The sequence below is a fragment of the Bos javanicus genome, chromosome 19, assembly GCF_032452875.1.
Source record: "Bos javanicus breed banteng chromosome 19, ARS-OSU_banteng_1.0, whole genome shotgun sequence".
Classification (NCBI taxonomy): domain Eukaryota; kingdom Metazoa; phylum Chordata; class Mammalia; order Artiodactyla; family Bovidae; genus Bos; species Bos javanicus.
The window spans coordinates 9,771,158-9,785,978 of record NC_083886.1 but is presented as its reverse complement, the minus strand read 5'-3'; the positions used below and the strand labels follow the sequence as shown (position 1 = coordinate 9,785,978).

The window sequence follows — 14,821 nt, the reverse complement described above, 5'->3', positions numbered from 1 at the left end:
ACTGAAAGATGGAGTCTGGCTGTCTCACTGCATGAACCCCACTGGCCGAGCCCAGCGAGCTCTGGGGAGCTGAGAGGGCCTGGCAACCCTTAGCACCCTCCGCCCCCAAGCCTGGCAGAAGTCTGACATCTCTCTGCCTCTGTCCCCCTGGGACAGGCACAGCACAGCATCTCCTTCCAGTTTCCCACACTTTTGATCGTATTTCAAGACAGAGAAAGATGAGAGGTGGGAAAGATAGAGAAAAAGGATCGAAAGAATCAAAGGAAAAAAAAAAAAGACAGTGGAAGAAAAATGGGGGTCATGATTTAAGCCAGAGGAGGGATGAGAGATTAAAAGGCTGGATCTTGTTGCCCCCCACCCCCCCGGAAAGGGGTGGAGAAAGAGGAGGGAGAGACGTTGACGCGATGGGACCAGGGCCCGTGCGTACTTGCATGCCCAGGGCGCATACATGTACGGACACGCCTGGCGGGCGAGACACGTGGCAGAAAAGGCAATACCTCAGAGTGGGGTGGCAACGGAAGCACCTGCTCAGTGGTATCCATTTGTAAAGGCCGTTGCAATCAAAGGTCCCTAAAATTGCACAATTGTTAAGGTCATCAGCACGCTATACATGGGAACAGACTGTCATATTCTGGGAAAGGGAATTATCGCTAGGACTAGACTGTGGTTGCCAGCATGAATATGTAATTCTGAGACACCGTGCCATGAGGGGCTAGGATGATATCCTCCCAAGCCCTGACTCCCCACCCTGGCCTGTCCGCTCACCCAGAGGAAAACTGAGAGCCAGATTCCCAGGAGTAGGTGGATGAGAGGAGAGGGGGGCTTGTGCCACCAACGGTGGGCACCGTTGCACTGAGCCCCAGACAGCCCCCGACGGCTCCAGCTGGGGAGAAGGCCAGCCCCGTGCAGACCAAATGTGACTTGACGTTGCTTATTTCAGAAACCATCACAGCACACAGGTCAGAGACCCAGGTTTTCGTGAACAGATAGGGTCAGTGTTTCTGGGTGCTGACCGTGTCCGACATAGTGGTAGACGATCCCTGCAACAGATGCAGCTCTAGGTTGACTAGTTACTGCTCTCGATTAGGTGTTACAGCCGATCTGAGGGGGTGTAACTCACCAAACTACTGCCTAAGTGATATTGGTTCTGGAGTGGGATTCAACAAGGACCCGGACTTCACAGGCCAGGCAAGGCGTATGTGTGTGTGTGTGTGTGTGGTGTGTGAATGTGTGAGATGGTGTGTGCGTGCATGTGTGTGGGTTGCAGGGGCGACCTTTCAATGCCAGGGGCAGAGACTGGCCGCCCTGATGCCCTGATCGTCTGCACTTGCTTTGTTCTCCCCAGCACAGCCCGGTAGGCAGGGCTCTCCCACAGGGATGTGACCTGGGACAGCAGACACTTCCCTCTTAGCTCAAAATCAAACTGTCTCCAAGATGGCGAGGTTGGCCGATTTTCGGTTTCCCCAATGGAAGGGACAGCGAGCAAGTGGGCTCAGGCACATTCATGCTCACACACACCGCGAGGGGGAAGAACAATACAATCTGAAAACAGCATGCAAATCTGTTAAGCAAATTTCCATTGCCTGGATTAGTCAGATTATAGAACCACAGAGCATTACAAATGTCAAATGCACCTGGCCTTCGGGGCGGGCGGAGCTAAAGAATGCAAAGGGGAACTTACTTGGAACCCGGAGACTGTAGGAAACATTAGCGGAGGAAATCTCCTGGGACGGGACTTGCACCCCACGCTACGACCCAGGCCCCAGTGCTGCCCCAGGACCCCAGGCAGGACTCTACTGACTCAGGCTGTCATCCTACGGGGACGGGGCCCTAGCTCCAAGGTCCCAGCCCCCCTGAATCTCCAGGAGGCTGGGATCAAGCAGAGGGGCTGACCCCAGGGGTCTACTACGAGCCAGCAGCTGCCTTAGCCTGTTTCCTTAAAGTCTCACACACCAGCTTTTGAGGGAGGAACACTTCTTTTTGTTTTGCAGCCAGGGATGCAATGGGTTGTACATGTGGTTCAGGGTTGAGTGGGCTGAACGTGACCCAGGAGTGACCTGCCCACAGTCCTTCCACTCCACCTGTGGCACGCGCACAGAGGCTCTGGAAACGTCTAACGGGAGAAGCTGCAGCCAGGGGTGACGGACGTGGGTGTGGCGGGGGACCCGGTGCCTGCTCCTGGCCTGCCGGCTCGGGGGCTTCCCTGGCACACCACCCCCCAGCGGGCCGCAGGAGACAGGCGGGTGGGCAGGGGCGGGGAGGTACTTACGGCGATGCCGTGGCCGAAGCCTGAGCCCGGCTGAGGGCTGGTGGCGCTTATGTAATTCCCCACTCCGGAGTCCTGGCTGGCAGGGCCGTAGAGGTCGGCGACGGGTCCTGGGCTGTTGGCCCCCGGGAAGCCTCCGGGCCGCGCCGGGTTGGAGCCTGCCGGGGAAGCGGGCCCGCCAAAATTCGGTTGAGCACTGTAGCTATTCAGGACTGGTGTGCAGAGAATAGAGCTGGGTATGAGGCCGGAAGCCAGGCATGCACCGGTCACCACAAGCCAGACACTCGGGAGGAACAGCTGAGGCCCGACTTCTAACACTCAACCAAGGCCATGCGAAGACATCAGCAGGGACTCAAGAATACTCAGCCCAGGCTACTACTAAGAAGCTCGGAGCTCCAAAAAGAGATAGAATAAAAAAAACAACCATTCAACACAGTATGGCAACCAACCGGGGTGCTTCACTGCCCACCAAATTATCACAATAGAAATAGAGAGATATATGGAAGAGAGAGAGAGAGAGAGTTGGTTTTTTTTTTTTTTTTTTTTTCCACATCTGAATTGATGCTCATGCAGTCTTGTCTAGATTTGGGCACGTTGAGACAGCATTCACATCCCATGCAAACTACAAAGGAACTAGTTTTAGACTACACATTGTGTTAATATTGATATTAAAACGTGACAGGAAACAAAGCAATTTGTGTCCAGGAAAAAAAAAAATCTTTGGGGAGGGAATTTTTTGGTTTCACTTTTTTTCTTGTTTTTGGATCCATTAAATGACAAATTTGTTTTAAACGACAACAAAAAAAAGACAAAAAAAGATCTTCGGCTCTCCCTCCCCCCACCACTCCCCCCACCCCACTGGCTATTCCCTCCCTCCCCACCCCTCCCATTTATATCCCTGAATGAAAGTCGTCAATACTGAGCGTGGTCGGAGGATGGGATATGTCATGGAAGACTTGGGCATCTTAACATAACCGTAATGATGGTGGCAGAGGGTTCCCTTTTGGGGTGGAGAGCAGGGGATGGAGGGAGGGATGGGGTGGGGATGGAGAATCTGGAGGCTCTGGGCCAAAGCTGGTGAACGCCAATGACGCTACAGGACACCCACACACTCACCTCCTGCAGTAGAAGGAAAGGGGGGGATTTAAACTTTTTTTTTTTCCTTTTGTTTAAAAAAAAAAGACAAAGAAGTATGAATTCAGAGCATACTGACTGAACCAAATTATCAGGAAAGTGTATCTGACCGAAAAGCCTGCGTTCTGCTGGTTATCTTCAGATAGACTCCAGACTATCAGAAAGAAGAACGAGGACTGGACCTTTGCTACAAGGAGACGAGACTTCACACCCACATGTTCCTCAGGGATTGGTGGTGGGGAGGGGGCAGGGTGAGGAGACACTGCCACAGGCCCCCGCCTCTACTCTCCCCAAGTTCCATCGTTCCCGCCCCAGCGAGGACCACAGCTTGTCAACCAGGTTAACTGTGTCTCTTCTTCAGTCCCCTTTAGTAGCTTAAATCTTTTATTTTCCATGCTAGAACAACAACAAAAAAACATTTTTTATACTGTAAAAGTAATTTCTCATTGACTTTTGAAGTTCAAGGTGAATCTGGGGCTGGCCAGTTCTGGACTACAACTCGTCCATCTTGAAGAACCAGACAATACGGGTTCCACGCACTTCCTTGAATTCCAGGGGGTGCTCCTCACAACAGCCTTCTCCCTCCTGCCTATCCTTGGCATTTCCCTCTGCCCTGGGCCCATCTGCCCTCAGTGGTAGCAGGGAAAACATCTGCAAATCTTCTCTGGACCATGACCTTGCCCTGGGCACCTGTGGCTGGAACTCCTCACCTCTGGGTGTGTGTGTGGGGGGTGGGGGGGCTTGAAGAGCCAAACTTGGATTGATTGCTACCGACTAGTCGCCAAGATGGAAAAAGACCGACGATGTACCCCAGCTAGGCTGCTGGGAGACTGAGACGGGATGCAAAGATGCAAAGGAGAATGAGCCAAGCAGGGCTGGGCTCCCAACTCAGCAGAGAAAAGTCAAGCTGCTTCCTGGGAAGGCCATCTGGGGCAGGAGGCTTCAAGGTCAGGCCCCTAGGAAGCTGTGCCAAGAAAGGAAGAAACTGGCTGATGGAAAGCACAGGTTAAAGAGAGAAAAAAAATCCCAGAGGCTCAGAGCAAGTGAATGGCTGATTTGGGAGTGCACTGGCAGACAGAGGGGACAGGATTTTTGAATACAGGAGATTAAACTTGCAGATAACATTTGGCCCTTCTCACTCACGGAAGCAAGAATCAAGTTGAGATATTCAACAGACAGCATTATCTCGGGCTCACACACTTTCTTTTTCCAGGCCAGGGAAAGCAGAGAGAGCTCAGACACTGACTCCCGGTTCACCCAGGCAGCTGACCCCACTCCTATACCAAGGAACCAACAGAGTGACCAGCCAGCTCTGTTTCAGGGTAACGGGTGGGAAGTGGGGCCACAGTGGAAGGTAAAGGCTTTCTGACTTCTTTCTCCTCTGGCTAGATGAGGATCCAGGGTGGGCATGCTCATCTAGAAGCCAAGGAGGAGAGAGTGAGCTCCATCTTGGCTCCTCCCAGCAGGGCGATGGCCACCCAGAGACTAACCCAGCCAGTGGAAGGAGCCTGGGAAAGAGGAAGCTGCATGCTCACGGAAGGATGCTGTCTAGAAACACGCACCGCCGAAGGCTCAGAAGACGGGGGGCTGGTGGTATTTGGCCCACCCCTGTTAGCCTCCCCATCCTGTGAGCCCAGGAGGCCTGCAGCTGGAGAGCTGGCCTGAAGGGAGTCTCCCAGTTGCGCCTACATCGCCCCTCCCTCTTCTATCCTCTTCCATCCAATGACACCAGAATCACTGTGGAGGAGGCGCTGTGTTACAATGCAGCTCTAAAACCCTAAGTCTCGCACAATTATACACTTGCCCTCTTCACGCCTGAGCCCCAGCTCCGTCACCCTGCAGACACCCCCCAGTCAGGGCTGAAAGATGGGGCCCTGGCTCCCCGCCTAGGATGCAGGTGGCAGGCCAGGAGCCCCTGGTTCTGGGCTGGTCCCTTTTCTCTGGATAGTGGAACCTGCATCCTCAAGGGCTGAGGGCGTAGAGGAGCTGGGTCACTGGGCTCCTCGGTCAATGATTCCCTCTTTCTCTGTAGGCAGAGGACCCGAGCTCCAGAAAGCGGGTTAACAAGCCAACCTATGTCCTGAACCCATGCATCTCCGGGAGGGCACTACCCAGCTCAGCAGTTTGAGAAGGAAAGGGGAGGGGCACCAACATGCGCTGTTTGATGGTGGGAAGGCAAGAGGGACACAGTGGTCTTCCTCTTTGGGGACGTTCACCCTGCACACCAGCTGGCAACACAGCAAAGGAGGAGCCCCTCCCCTCCAAGCTGTGACCTCGAGAGAAGAGGCAGGCAGGTGGGGGCTGGAGGAGCATGACCCGAGCCCCTGACCTGAGGGTGCTTTCCGTGCTAGTTATCCTGAATCACTTCTCAATGGGCTGTCTCCTTGCAGGTCACCTCCAGGCTCATTTTAAGGGGAGAAATGCTCCAGGCCAGGGTCAGGTCAGGAAGAGGGAATGGGACGTCCCTCAAGGCTGCTCAGCTAGGGTGTGTGTGTTTGTGTGTGTGTGGAGGGAGGGAGGAAGAGGTCTCAGTAGGTACTGCTGAATAAATAGTGCTGAGATGTAAAAAGGACGTTCTAACTCCCGTCCTAGAAGAGGACAGTGTCTTGCAAACACCCTGGCATTTTTGTAGCAGAAGCTGTGAGCATTAAGTGGCCTTGGGCAAGCTCTGCACCAAGCAGCAGTTTGGGGACTCGTGGTGGGGGAGCAAGGTCACTTCTCCACCGGCCGCTCTGGGCAGCGCCCACAGCAGCGGTTTAATCTGGGGCAGGCATCTCTCCTTGCCCTGTGCCCCAGGCATTCTCTGGGCTTTCTGGGTCCAGGCAGCAGTATGCTCAGGGAGGCAGCTACGGTGCAGAGAAAGGGAGCGCTGGACTTGGAGTCAGAAGACCTCAGTGTGACCCCAGCCCTGATCCCCAGCTACCTGCCTGGGTGGGTGTCAGCCCCTCACCCACCAGAGTCCTCATCTATGACACGTGAGTCCTGCCCTACTCAGCCTTGACTCTCAGTGGGCTGAGGCGAAAATGCAAAAGAGGAATGCCTGTAACTCATCGTGTTTAGAACAAATACACCCGTTTTTGAAACAGTTGTCTATGCAGAGCCCAACAAGGCAGGTTAGCATATGCAGGTTTAGGAAAACCTGACATAGGATAGCACAGTTCACTGGCCAAACAAATCAGGAAGTGATTCACAAAAGGATCTGTTTCATCTACCATGCATTCAATCACCTTGGACCTGATGAAAAGACTCTGGGGAATGGGGGGGATGGGCAGAAAAGCAAGGACAGTACCTCTCATGGAGGCCAACAAGAGGAAACACATCTAAATTTCAGTTGGTGGCATTTTGCATCAAATAAAAGGAGGCACTTCCTGCCTATCAAGGGAATATACCTGGATGGCTGGCCCAGGAAAGCCATCCCAGAGTCCTTCTCCAAGGCCTGTCCTGCAGGCTCAGACCCTCACCTGAAGGGGCAAGATCCAAAGCTCGGAAGCATCTGGGGGGTTTACAGCAAACCTTTCCTTTTGGTGGGTACGAGTCTGCAGGTGGTTCTGCCCTGTGGTCAGAAGGAGCTGGGCTGAGAGTGGAATTTGTCACTGAGGGCGGGGAAGTTGTGGGAGAGAGCAGTGAGGAACAGGAGAGCCACACTGCTGGTCTAGGAAAGGTTGGAAGTCCCGATACTTCTGTACACTTCCAACACGATGCCGCTGGACCTAGGGCAGAAGGCTAGAGCCCAGGACTCGGAGGTGGGCACTCCTGGGAGGGCATCTCTGGCTCTAAGGCCTGAAGAGTGGATTATTACTGATTCAAATAAAGGAACTGTTAACTGAACTGTTGCTATATCTGAGACAAGCCAGGGCCCACCTAGTCCCAGGCTCAGACCCGGGTCCTGGTTTGGTGGCTTTCACTTTTCACCAAAAGGCAGAGCCAGCCCTTAGGACAATTTCAGTCTTCCGCTTGACGAATTATCTGTGGCCGCCAGGTTGCATCTCGGGAGGGGGCCTCACGGCCCCCAGCACATTTCTGGGACAGTGTGTGCAGCTCAGGACAAGGCAGGTGCAGCAGCAGGCCCGCCTGCACCCAGCCCAACTCAGAAGGTAACCTGCTGTCCAGCAGACCTTACTGCGCCCGCATGAGGCACGAGGGCAGGGAGACTGGGCTGCTGGGTATCACCGGCCTGCTCCCAGCCCCAAGCTCCTGAAGAATGCAGGACCTGGAGCATAAGCCCATGTGGTATTCTTCATGTTAATGTATCACACTAGATGGTAGGGAGTTCTGCTTGTTTTAGAGGATTTAAAGAAAGTGACTGAGAACTCAGTGAGCAGAGGGGCTCTGTTGATGGGCTGATACCAGAGTCACTGTGCCTCTGACCACCACTCTTCTCTCTGCCGGGATTAAAACTCCACAGCAGCAGAGACTGCGTCTCTTGTCAGCAAGGGACCCTCCGGGAGGGGTGTGTGTGCAGAAGGTGGGGGCTCTCCAGGTTCTCACGGGGCCCTGGGTTCTCCAGACCAAGAGCAACCTGCCCGATTCCCATTTACCACTGGGGGCTCAGTGGATGCTGGGTTTCATAACCCCAGGCGGCTCTCAAAAGCTGAGACCTGACTCTGAACAGCCAGCTTCTCAGGAATGCCAGCTAGTAAGCTGAGGCTTCCCTGCAAACAGAGTTGGGGACCCTAATCTGCAGTCTCACCGTGCCCTCTGCAAGTCGTGTCCACACTAAATTAATGCCGGTGGTCAGCTGGGGAAGATCAGCCTGAAGAGCTAAACCTGCTTCTGATAAAGAAGAAGAAACACTCAGCTGTGAGCTACCACAGCTCGTCTCCAGTGGAGCAAGGGGGAATCACATTCCAGCAGTCTGCCCGGCCACAGGGCCCCAGGGATCTCGGCTCAAACTTCCCTCCCAGAGCCTAGCCTGAAGGTGGAGAGGAAGACAGAGAGGGCCAGCAATTACCTCTAACCTGGGAAAACTGTGACACACTAAATGAAAATCAAATCGGTGCAGGGACCCAGATGCAGGGACAATCAATTTTATATATGACATTTTTTTTTTTAAGCTCTGCTGAAATTCAAGCTATTTCAGAAGGCAAGGAGAAGACATACTTTAATAAAACTAGGGGAAGATTGAGAGAGCTATGTGATGGTACTTCTTTCTTCCTGTCTCCCTATACAAACCAATATATTGCCGGGAAGGACAAACTCAGCCTGCTATCAGCATGTCTTGACACATCTGAGATGCCTGGCTCATTGCAAACACTGCACGAGATACGTGGAGAGAGTCAGCTCACTCCCTGGGCTCACAGGGAGTCAGTGTCACAAACATTCCCAATGTCGGTTTCAGTGATGCCGGTCTTCGAAGACTGCAGTTTCTGCTTGTACACTCAACACCTAGCCTGCTTCAGACCACTGTGGGGGGCCCAGATGTCTGCTGGTTAGTGCTGGTGTATCTTAAGTAGAGAATGGATGGACAGTGGAACCTAAGACTCAGGACTCACGGTTTTGTAGAAAGGTCGAAGCTTCAGGTCAAATCACATTTCCAAAAGAGACAACTTTACTGCTGGCCAGCTCCAAAACCCTCACATCCTGAGTTCCTAGTGAATCTGGATACTCACACCTGGATACTCAGATCAGTGTGAGGAGAGAGCCCCCAGAACCCCGTCTAAGGAGGGCTTTATGGCCAGTACTTTATGTTGCTGGACAACCTCAACAGGAAACAGCTCATTCTCTTTCTGTCTTGACACTTTTTGAATATCAGCCTTGACTTGGGTATGTCTCTTCCTTACAAGGGACCGGGCTGGGTTGGTTGGGAAGGAGGAGGCGTGGGGTTAGTGGCTGACTGCCATCTGCTCATATGAGGGGTAAATCCTGGGGACGGAGTAGCACTGAGTGGGCCTGGGCCTGGGCTGTGTTTCCTTTGTTGTAGCCAGATTCTTTACCATCTGAGCCACCAGAGAAGTCCTCCAGGTGCACTGGCAGGGGTTTTAACACCATCTTATTCTCGTTCCTAACAACTTTTAAGATGGGCTTTATTGCCCTGGGGTCGCAGACAAGGAAACTTGGAGCTGGGGCCATGCGGGGATGCGTCCAGGGTCTCACAGTGTCTCAGACTGACTCACTTGGACTTCGGGGCAACCCTCAGCTGCTTTTAGACTGAATCACACTGCCCAGTTGTCCTTCCTGGCACCGTGGTTTGCAAAGGTTTCTTCTGTTTATTTGGATCTTTGCTTTGTGGAGGTTGCAAAACCAAGGATGATGAATCAAACCTCCAGTGCTGAAGTGCCAGTTCCTGAGGGCATGGGCCCTGCTGCCCTTTCCAAACTGGGAGCTCCCTGGTGGTGGGGGTGTCTCCCCCATCAGACCGGGGGCTCCCTGAGGTAGGCCATCCCTTTATGGCCCTGCCACAGCAGATAGGGCATAGCCTCTCTCCCGAGGACCAGACCATTCTCCTCTGGACCACATCTCAGAACAAAGCCGGCACAAAGCCGGCATGCAGTATAGCTGGGGTCAGAGTGTATCAGAGAGAAAGGAAGTCCTTCCGTGCAACCCAGAAAGTGCAAGCAGAGGGTTGGTCTTAGTCCCCAAAGACCACTCCAGTCTAGTAAGGGCCACCTTCGGGGAGCCCTCAGATGTGAGCACCTTCAGTGTTTACTACTTGATTCCATGTCATGGAAACTCAGTGTTCGTGGTTCCAGAAACCCAGGCGTGGGGTGGGGAGCATGCCCAAGGGGCACCCCTTGAGGACCTGTACAAAAGGCTTTCCACTTGAGCAGCCCGTCTTTAACGATTGTAAAGGCACCGGAGTTTAATCCATTTTTGATGTAAGCGCTAATAGCTCTGTGTCCTTGAAGTTCAAAGCGGGCGCATACATGTCACTAATTAGCCAAGCACGGCGCCATTCAGCTCCCTCTCATGTTTCTAATTAGGTCTTAAATAACAAACAAACTCCGACCTTACCAAAAGGCCCCCATTCATCAGACAGTCAAGGAGGGTGGCTGCTTCCCTGTTTATGATTGCTCCGGGCCACTGGTTCTACGTGTACATGCTCTCAGTCTCAGCTAGGACAGGCCTGTTCTCGGGGGAGGCAGGAGAATCCATCTATGAGGACACAGACCCTTTCAGCCCGTCCGGGAGGGGTCGATCTCCTGGCCCTGCTGGGAGGGCCAGTGGTGGGCAGGAGAGGCCTGAGCTCCAAGGCTGCAGGCTCATGATCTCTGTCCTTAGAGAAGGCTGGGGTGAACCGTCTGGCTTGTGGCTCTGCCGATCTGTTTCTGAAGGTAAGGATTCTGATGACGAATCACAGACATTGTGTGAGTCTCTATATCTGGAAGAACCTTGTGGTATCTGAGTCCATGATTACACACTGGACTTGCCTGGGGAGATTTAAGTACTGCTGAGGCACCCAATTCCCCTGTAGATTCTGATTTGACAGATCCACAGTGTGGCCTGAACACTAGGAGTTTTAAAAATTCCCCAGATGATTCTAACATGTAGCCAGGTTCAAGAACCACTGTGTTCACCCCCGTTTCACAGCTCATCAATGGTAGCTATTAACAGGTCTACCTTTATTAATTAATATCATCCAAAGTGCCACACCCTAAAGGGTTAATCAACCACACCCAAAGATGAAAATCTCGACTATAAGTTTTTTAAAAAAATAATACACAATTCTGGAAATATTTCTATCCCTCTCAATGCCTTCGTACATCAAAAACAAAAAAAAGGCATGACTGATGTTTCAAATTATTCCCTACCAGTTGGTGCATCACTTGGAAACCCCTGGCTTTCTCTCCAGTCACTTCTCTCAGATCTCAAGGTATTATCACTGTCATCCCTTTTGTTCCCAATGATAAGGGATCCAGAGCTTTGGAAACAGCAGCAATACAGAGCTATAGAGCTGAGGGGTGCCCAAGAACCCAACAGTCTGAAATCCTCTGCCCCTAAATCAAGCAGCTTGTCATTGGCAGAAGCCAGATGCAAACCAAGTCTTTCCTGTTCCTCCTCCTTGACTCTTTTTTTTTAAGCCTCTTATCATCCTTATCTGATTAATCCACAAGGCAACCTGTTCCCTAGGAAGGGGAAGGGATATAAGGGAGATGCATGCCTTTGAGCTCTTTCTTTCTCCAAGGCCAGACACAGGAAGCCAGAAGCTGTGGGGTCAACCCTTAAACAACCACATAACCTTACAGCAAGCCATTCCCAAGTCTTGTTTCTCTTTAAGCCAGGTGGGAGGGGAGACACTGAAATCTCAGGAGCTACCTCAATGGAAGGTTTAGAAACTCTTATGTACCTGGAGCTGAACAACCCAGACCAGAAAAGTAAAATGACATGGCCAAGGATAGGTAGCAATATTGGGTGAGAGGTTTCTTCCAACAGAGGTCCGTGTTCTCTGGTTTTGCTGCTGTGCTTGTGGGTCTTTTGTCTGGAGGCTGGGTAGATGTTACCACACTCTTCTGTCTGGGTCAGTCCTGACTCGGGGGCATTCTGGGTCCTGTGTGTTGAAGGCTGAGCATATCCTCTTCCCCTCAAGACTGGGAAAGCCAACCCTCTGCAGGTTACAGTCAGAGATAACTTCCAGAAAGAGGGGAGAGTGGGGCTCTGCAGCCTTGGCCTCCCACAGTGGGCTCTTTCACAGGCACACAGGTTTGTATTAATTGTTTACCACAGACCTGGACAGATCATTTTATTAATATTAATAAGTAACCAGGAACAAAAGGCCCCTTTATTTTTAGCTCTCTCTAATTGCGTAGTAATTACTCATCTACAAAACAAATGAGCCCCTGCTCGTTGTTGCCATGGTACTGAGGGTCCAGCCTCCCTGCAGGATGATTGGCCGAAAAGCCCGCTGATCCCGCCTCCGGCCCCGCCCCTCCCGGCCATTGGCTTAAAGCAAAGCCCCAGCAACTGGACAGCCAATCTCCTCCCAGCCTTAGGGCTGGGCTGGTCTACCCAGCGACCTTCCAGATGCAGTCTTCCCAGCTCGCAGGAAGGGATGTTGATTGATCCCTACGGAGAAGTCTGTCTTGCCCAAAGACGCCCAGCCCTGCTCCACTGCTTAGTTTCCTTCGGGCAGTCGCTAACTTCCTTCAGTTCTGTTTTAGCTAAAGCCTCCTTTCAAATAATTGTCTTCAGGTTGGCTCATTCTTACAGGACCACGCCTCCTCTAGGCCTCTGTGTACCTTTGGTTTGAAAAGATCCAGAGACCAGAAGCCAGGTCGCAAATGTCAGCTAAAGCCAGACAACCATGATGTTAAGATTGCAATGTCAGAGGCAGGTGCAAAAAGTACATATAATGCCTCCGGAAAATGACTTCGGGTTCCCTCCTCCCCTAGGGATACGGAGAATTGATTTGATGGCAACAGTGGGGATTTGTCTTTGTATGTTTCAAAGGCACAGTGCTTTGCAGGTAGGGCAGGACTGGTACTTCGGGTGCTGACACTGGTCCAGAGCACAGGTCTGATGAGACAGACCTAGGCTCATATCCTGTCTCTGCCACCTGACTGGTGCTAAGACACAGTTTTTAAACCTTAAAAATGGAAATGGGAATAACAGCACCCATTTCATAGGCCTGTGAGAATTAAATGGGATAAGGGAGGTGGACTTAGCACAGTACATGACTAATTCATAATAAATGTGAGGTATTATTAACATATTACCTATATTTTATTAAAATTGGCTGGGAAGTGTCTCTAGCATTCTACCAACCACTTGCAAGATATCCTTCCCTTAAGAGACCTCTCAGGTGGGTTTGAATTTTGAGATGACTCTCCTGTCCACACCATAGAGCGGACTGCGCTGTGGCTCCACTCATCCTGATAGATGGAGAATGGCTCTCTCATCCAACAGCCAATCACAGCTGTTGAAAAGCATAATTTGCCCATATCCCCTGGTGCAGGATCCCAGGATGGGAAGAGGAGACCTTTTTATTTATTAATGAGCATCCAGGAACAAAGGGCCCCTTTGTTTTCTGCTTTCTCTAATTGCATGGTAATTATTCATCTGCACTAAGAATGAGGCTGACTGCCTCCTTGGAGGGTTGATATGGTAGGAGAAGGCAGGCACCACTCTGAGACAACATGCAAAACACCTTCTGAAGACTCAAAATTCTGCCTTTCATTGAGGAGGGCACCCCAGGGAAGGTTAATCACGTGTGGCTTTCTGGCATTCTGAAGCAGATTTAAACAGAGGGAGCAAAGATGAGGAAAGAGGGAAATGGGCTGGCAGAAAGGACAGGGGCAGAGGCTGCCACAAGGACACCCGTAGTCCCACGCAGGGGATGAACAGGAACTTGTTGGCAGAAGCCAAGGAGAATCCCTGCAGGGTCTGCCTTGCTCTCCTCGCCTTCCTCCAGGTCACAAAGCACAGCCGCAGGTGCCAGGCGTCAGGCTGGGCTCCGTGGGGCCACTGCCAGGTTGACCTCCCTTTGTTGGTTCTGTCCTTAGTGAGCTCCACTGTCATAAAGAATATGAACTCCTCTCTCCTACCAATATGACTATAGCAGTCTGGCTTTCAAGGCCTCCATCCCCCAGACTCTAGCTTGAATCTGCCTATACCCCTGCTTCCCATTAGGCAGCCTCCCACTGTCCCCCCGTCAGCGTGATGTTCAGCTTGGAGTTAATCAGCTAATGGTAAAGTGAAAGGCGCACAGCATCTCTTATTGGGCCCTATATATGAACGTTTATGGAGTGTTTACGATTTCATGGTTTGTCACTTGCCCTTTTGCTTTCTGTCTCGTCTCTCTAATCCAGCCTGCTCTCAGGCTTGTCTAATATAGAAATCTGAAGTCACTTCTTGGTTTCAGGCCTTGCTGAGGCTCCCAGTTACCCAGGTGAATCTGGGCTCGTTAGCACTTTGCAGCCAGAGCCAAGGGTTTGCAGGACTTCAGAAACACTGCTGTTCTGGTGGCTATGCATTAGCTGCTTTCCCCAGGCTCCCTGGGGAGCTCCTATTTGTCCTTTAAAAGTAGGGACACTCACTGCCCTGTAAAACCTTCCTTGCCTTCCCCCCAAAGCTAATCACTTCCTTCTCTGTGCGCCTTCTTTTCTGGGCTTAAGCCTCGTATTATAAGCACACGTTAGTCTCCGGGCTAGGCTAGAAGAGCCTCTAGGGCAGAGGCTGTGCTCTGTATTCATCTAGCAGCTTCCAGGGCTGCAAAGGGCATCTACTGCTTGTCTCTCCAGCATCATTCTCGTGTGCCCCCTTTTGTCAGCACCTGGATTTCCCTGTGGAAATCCATCCTTCTCGTGCTGTGTCAGAGCTCTTCAGAGGGTCGGATCCCACCCTCAGTGACTGGTTCACGTAACCCAGGTCTTAGCCAAAGAGCACAAAGTTCTACTTTTGCTAGAAATCGGGACCGTCTGACCCCCTCTTCTTCTAGACCAGGAGGGTACAATGAATCAGGAAACTGTGGCTACCATGTTGCTATCA

The 14,821-nt window shown here is 51.9% G+C and overlaps 1 protein-coding gene across 9 annotated transcripts in view; it reads right to left on the bottom strand.

Annotated features, from left to right (window-relative positions):
* The window catches only part of MSI2 (musashi RNA binding protein 2), a 404,970-nt gene that overhangs the window by 7,024 nt on the left and 383,125 nt on the right, over positions 1–14,821 (bottom strand). For 5 of the 9 annotated variants that reach the window (XM_061390051.1, XM_061390045.1, XM_061390043.1 and 2 more), the window contains 2 exons: positions 2,270–2,478; positions 498–570 (listed from right to left, as the gene is read on the bottom strand). In XM_061390051.1, the coding sequence (XP_061246035.1) occupies positions 529–570; positions 2,270–2,478 (251 nt within the window). In that variant the 3' untranslated portion in view covers positions 498–528. The remainder of the gene's footprint in view (positions 1–497; positions 571–2,269; positions 2,479–14,821) is intronic. The other 4 variants (XM_061390046.1, XM_061390049.1, XM_061390050.1 and 1 more) reach the window with 2 other exon arrangements.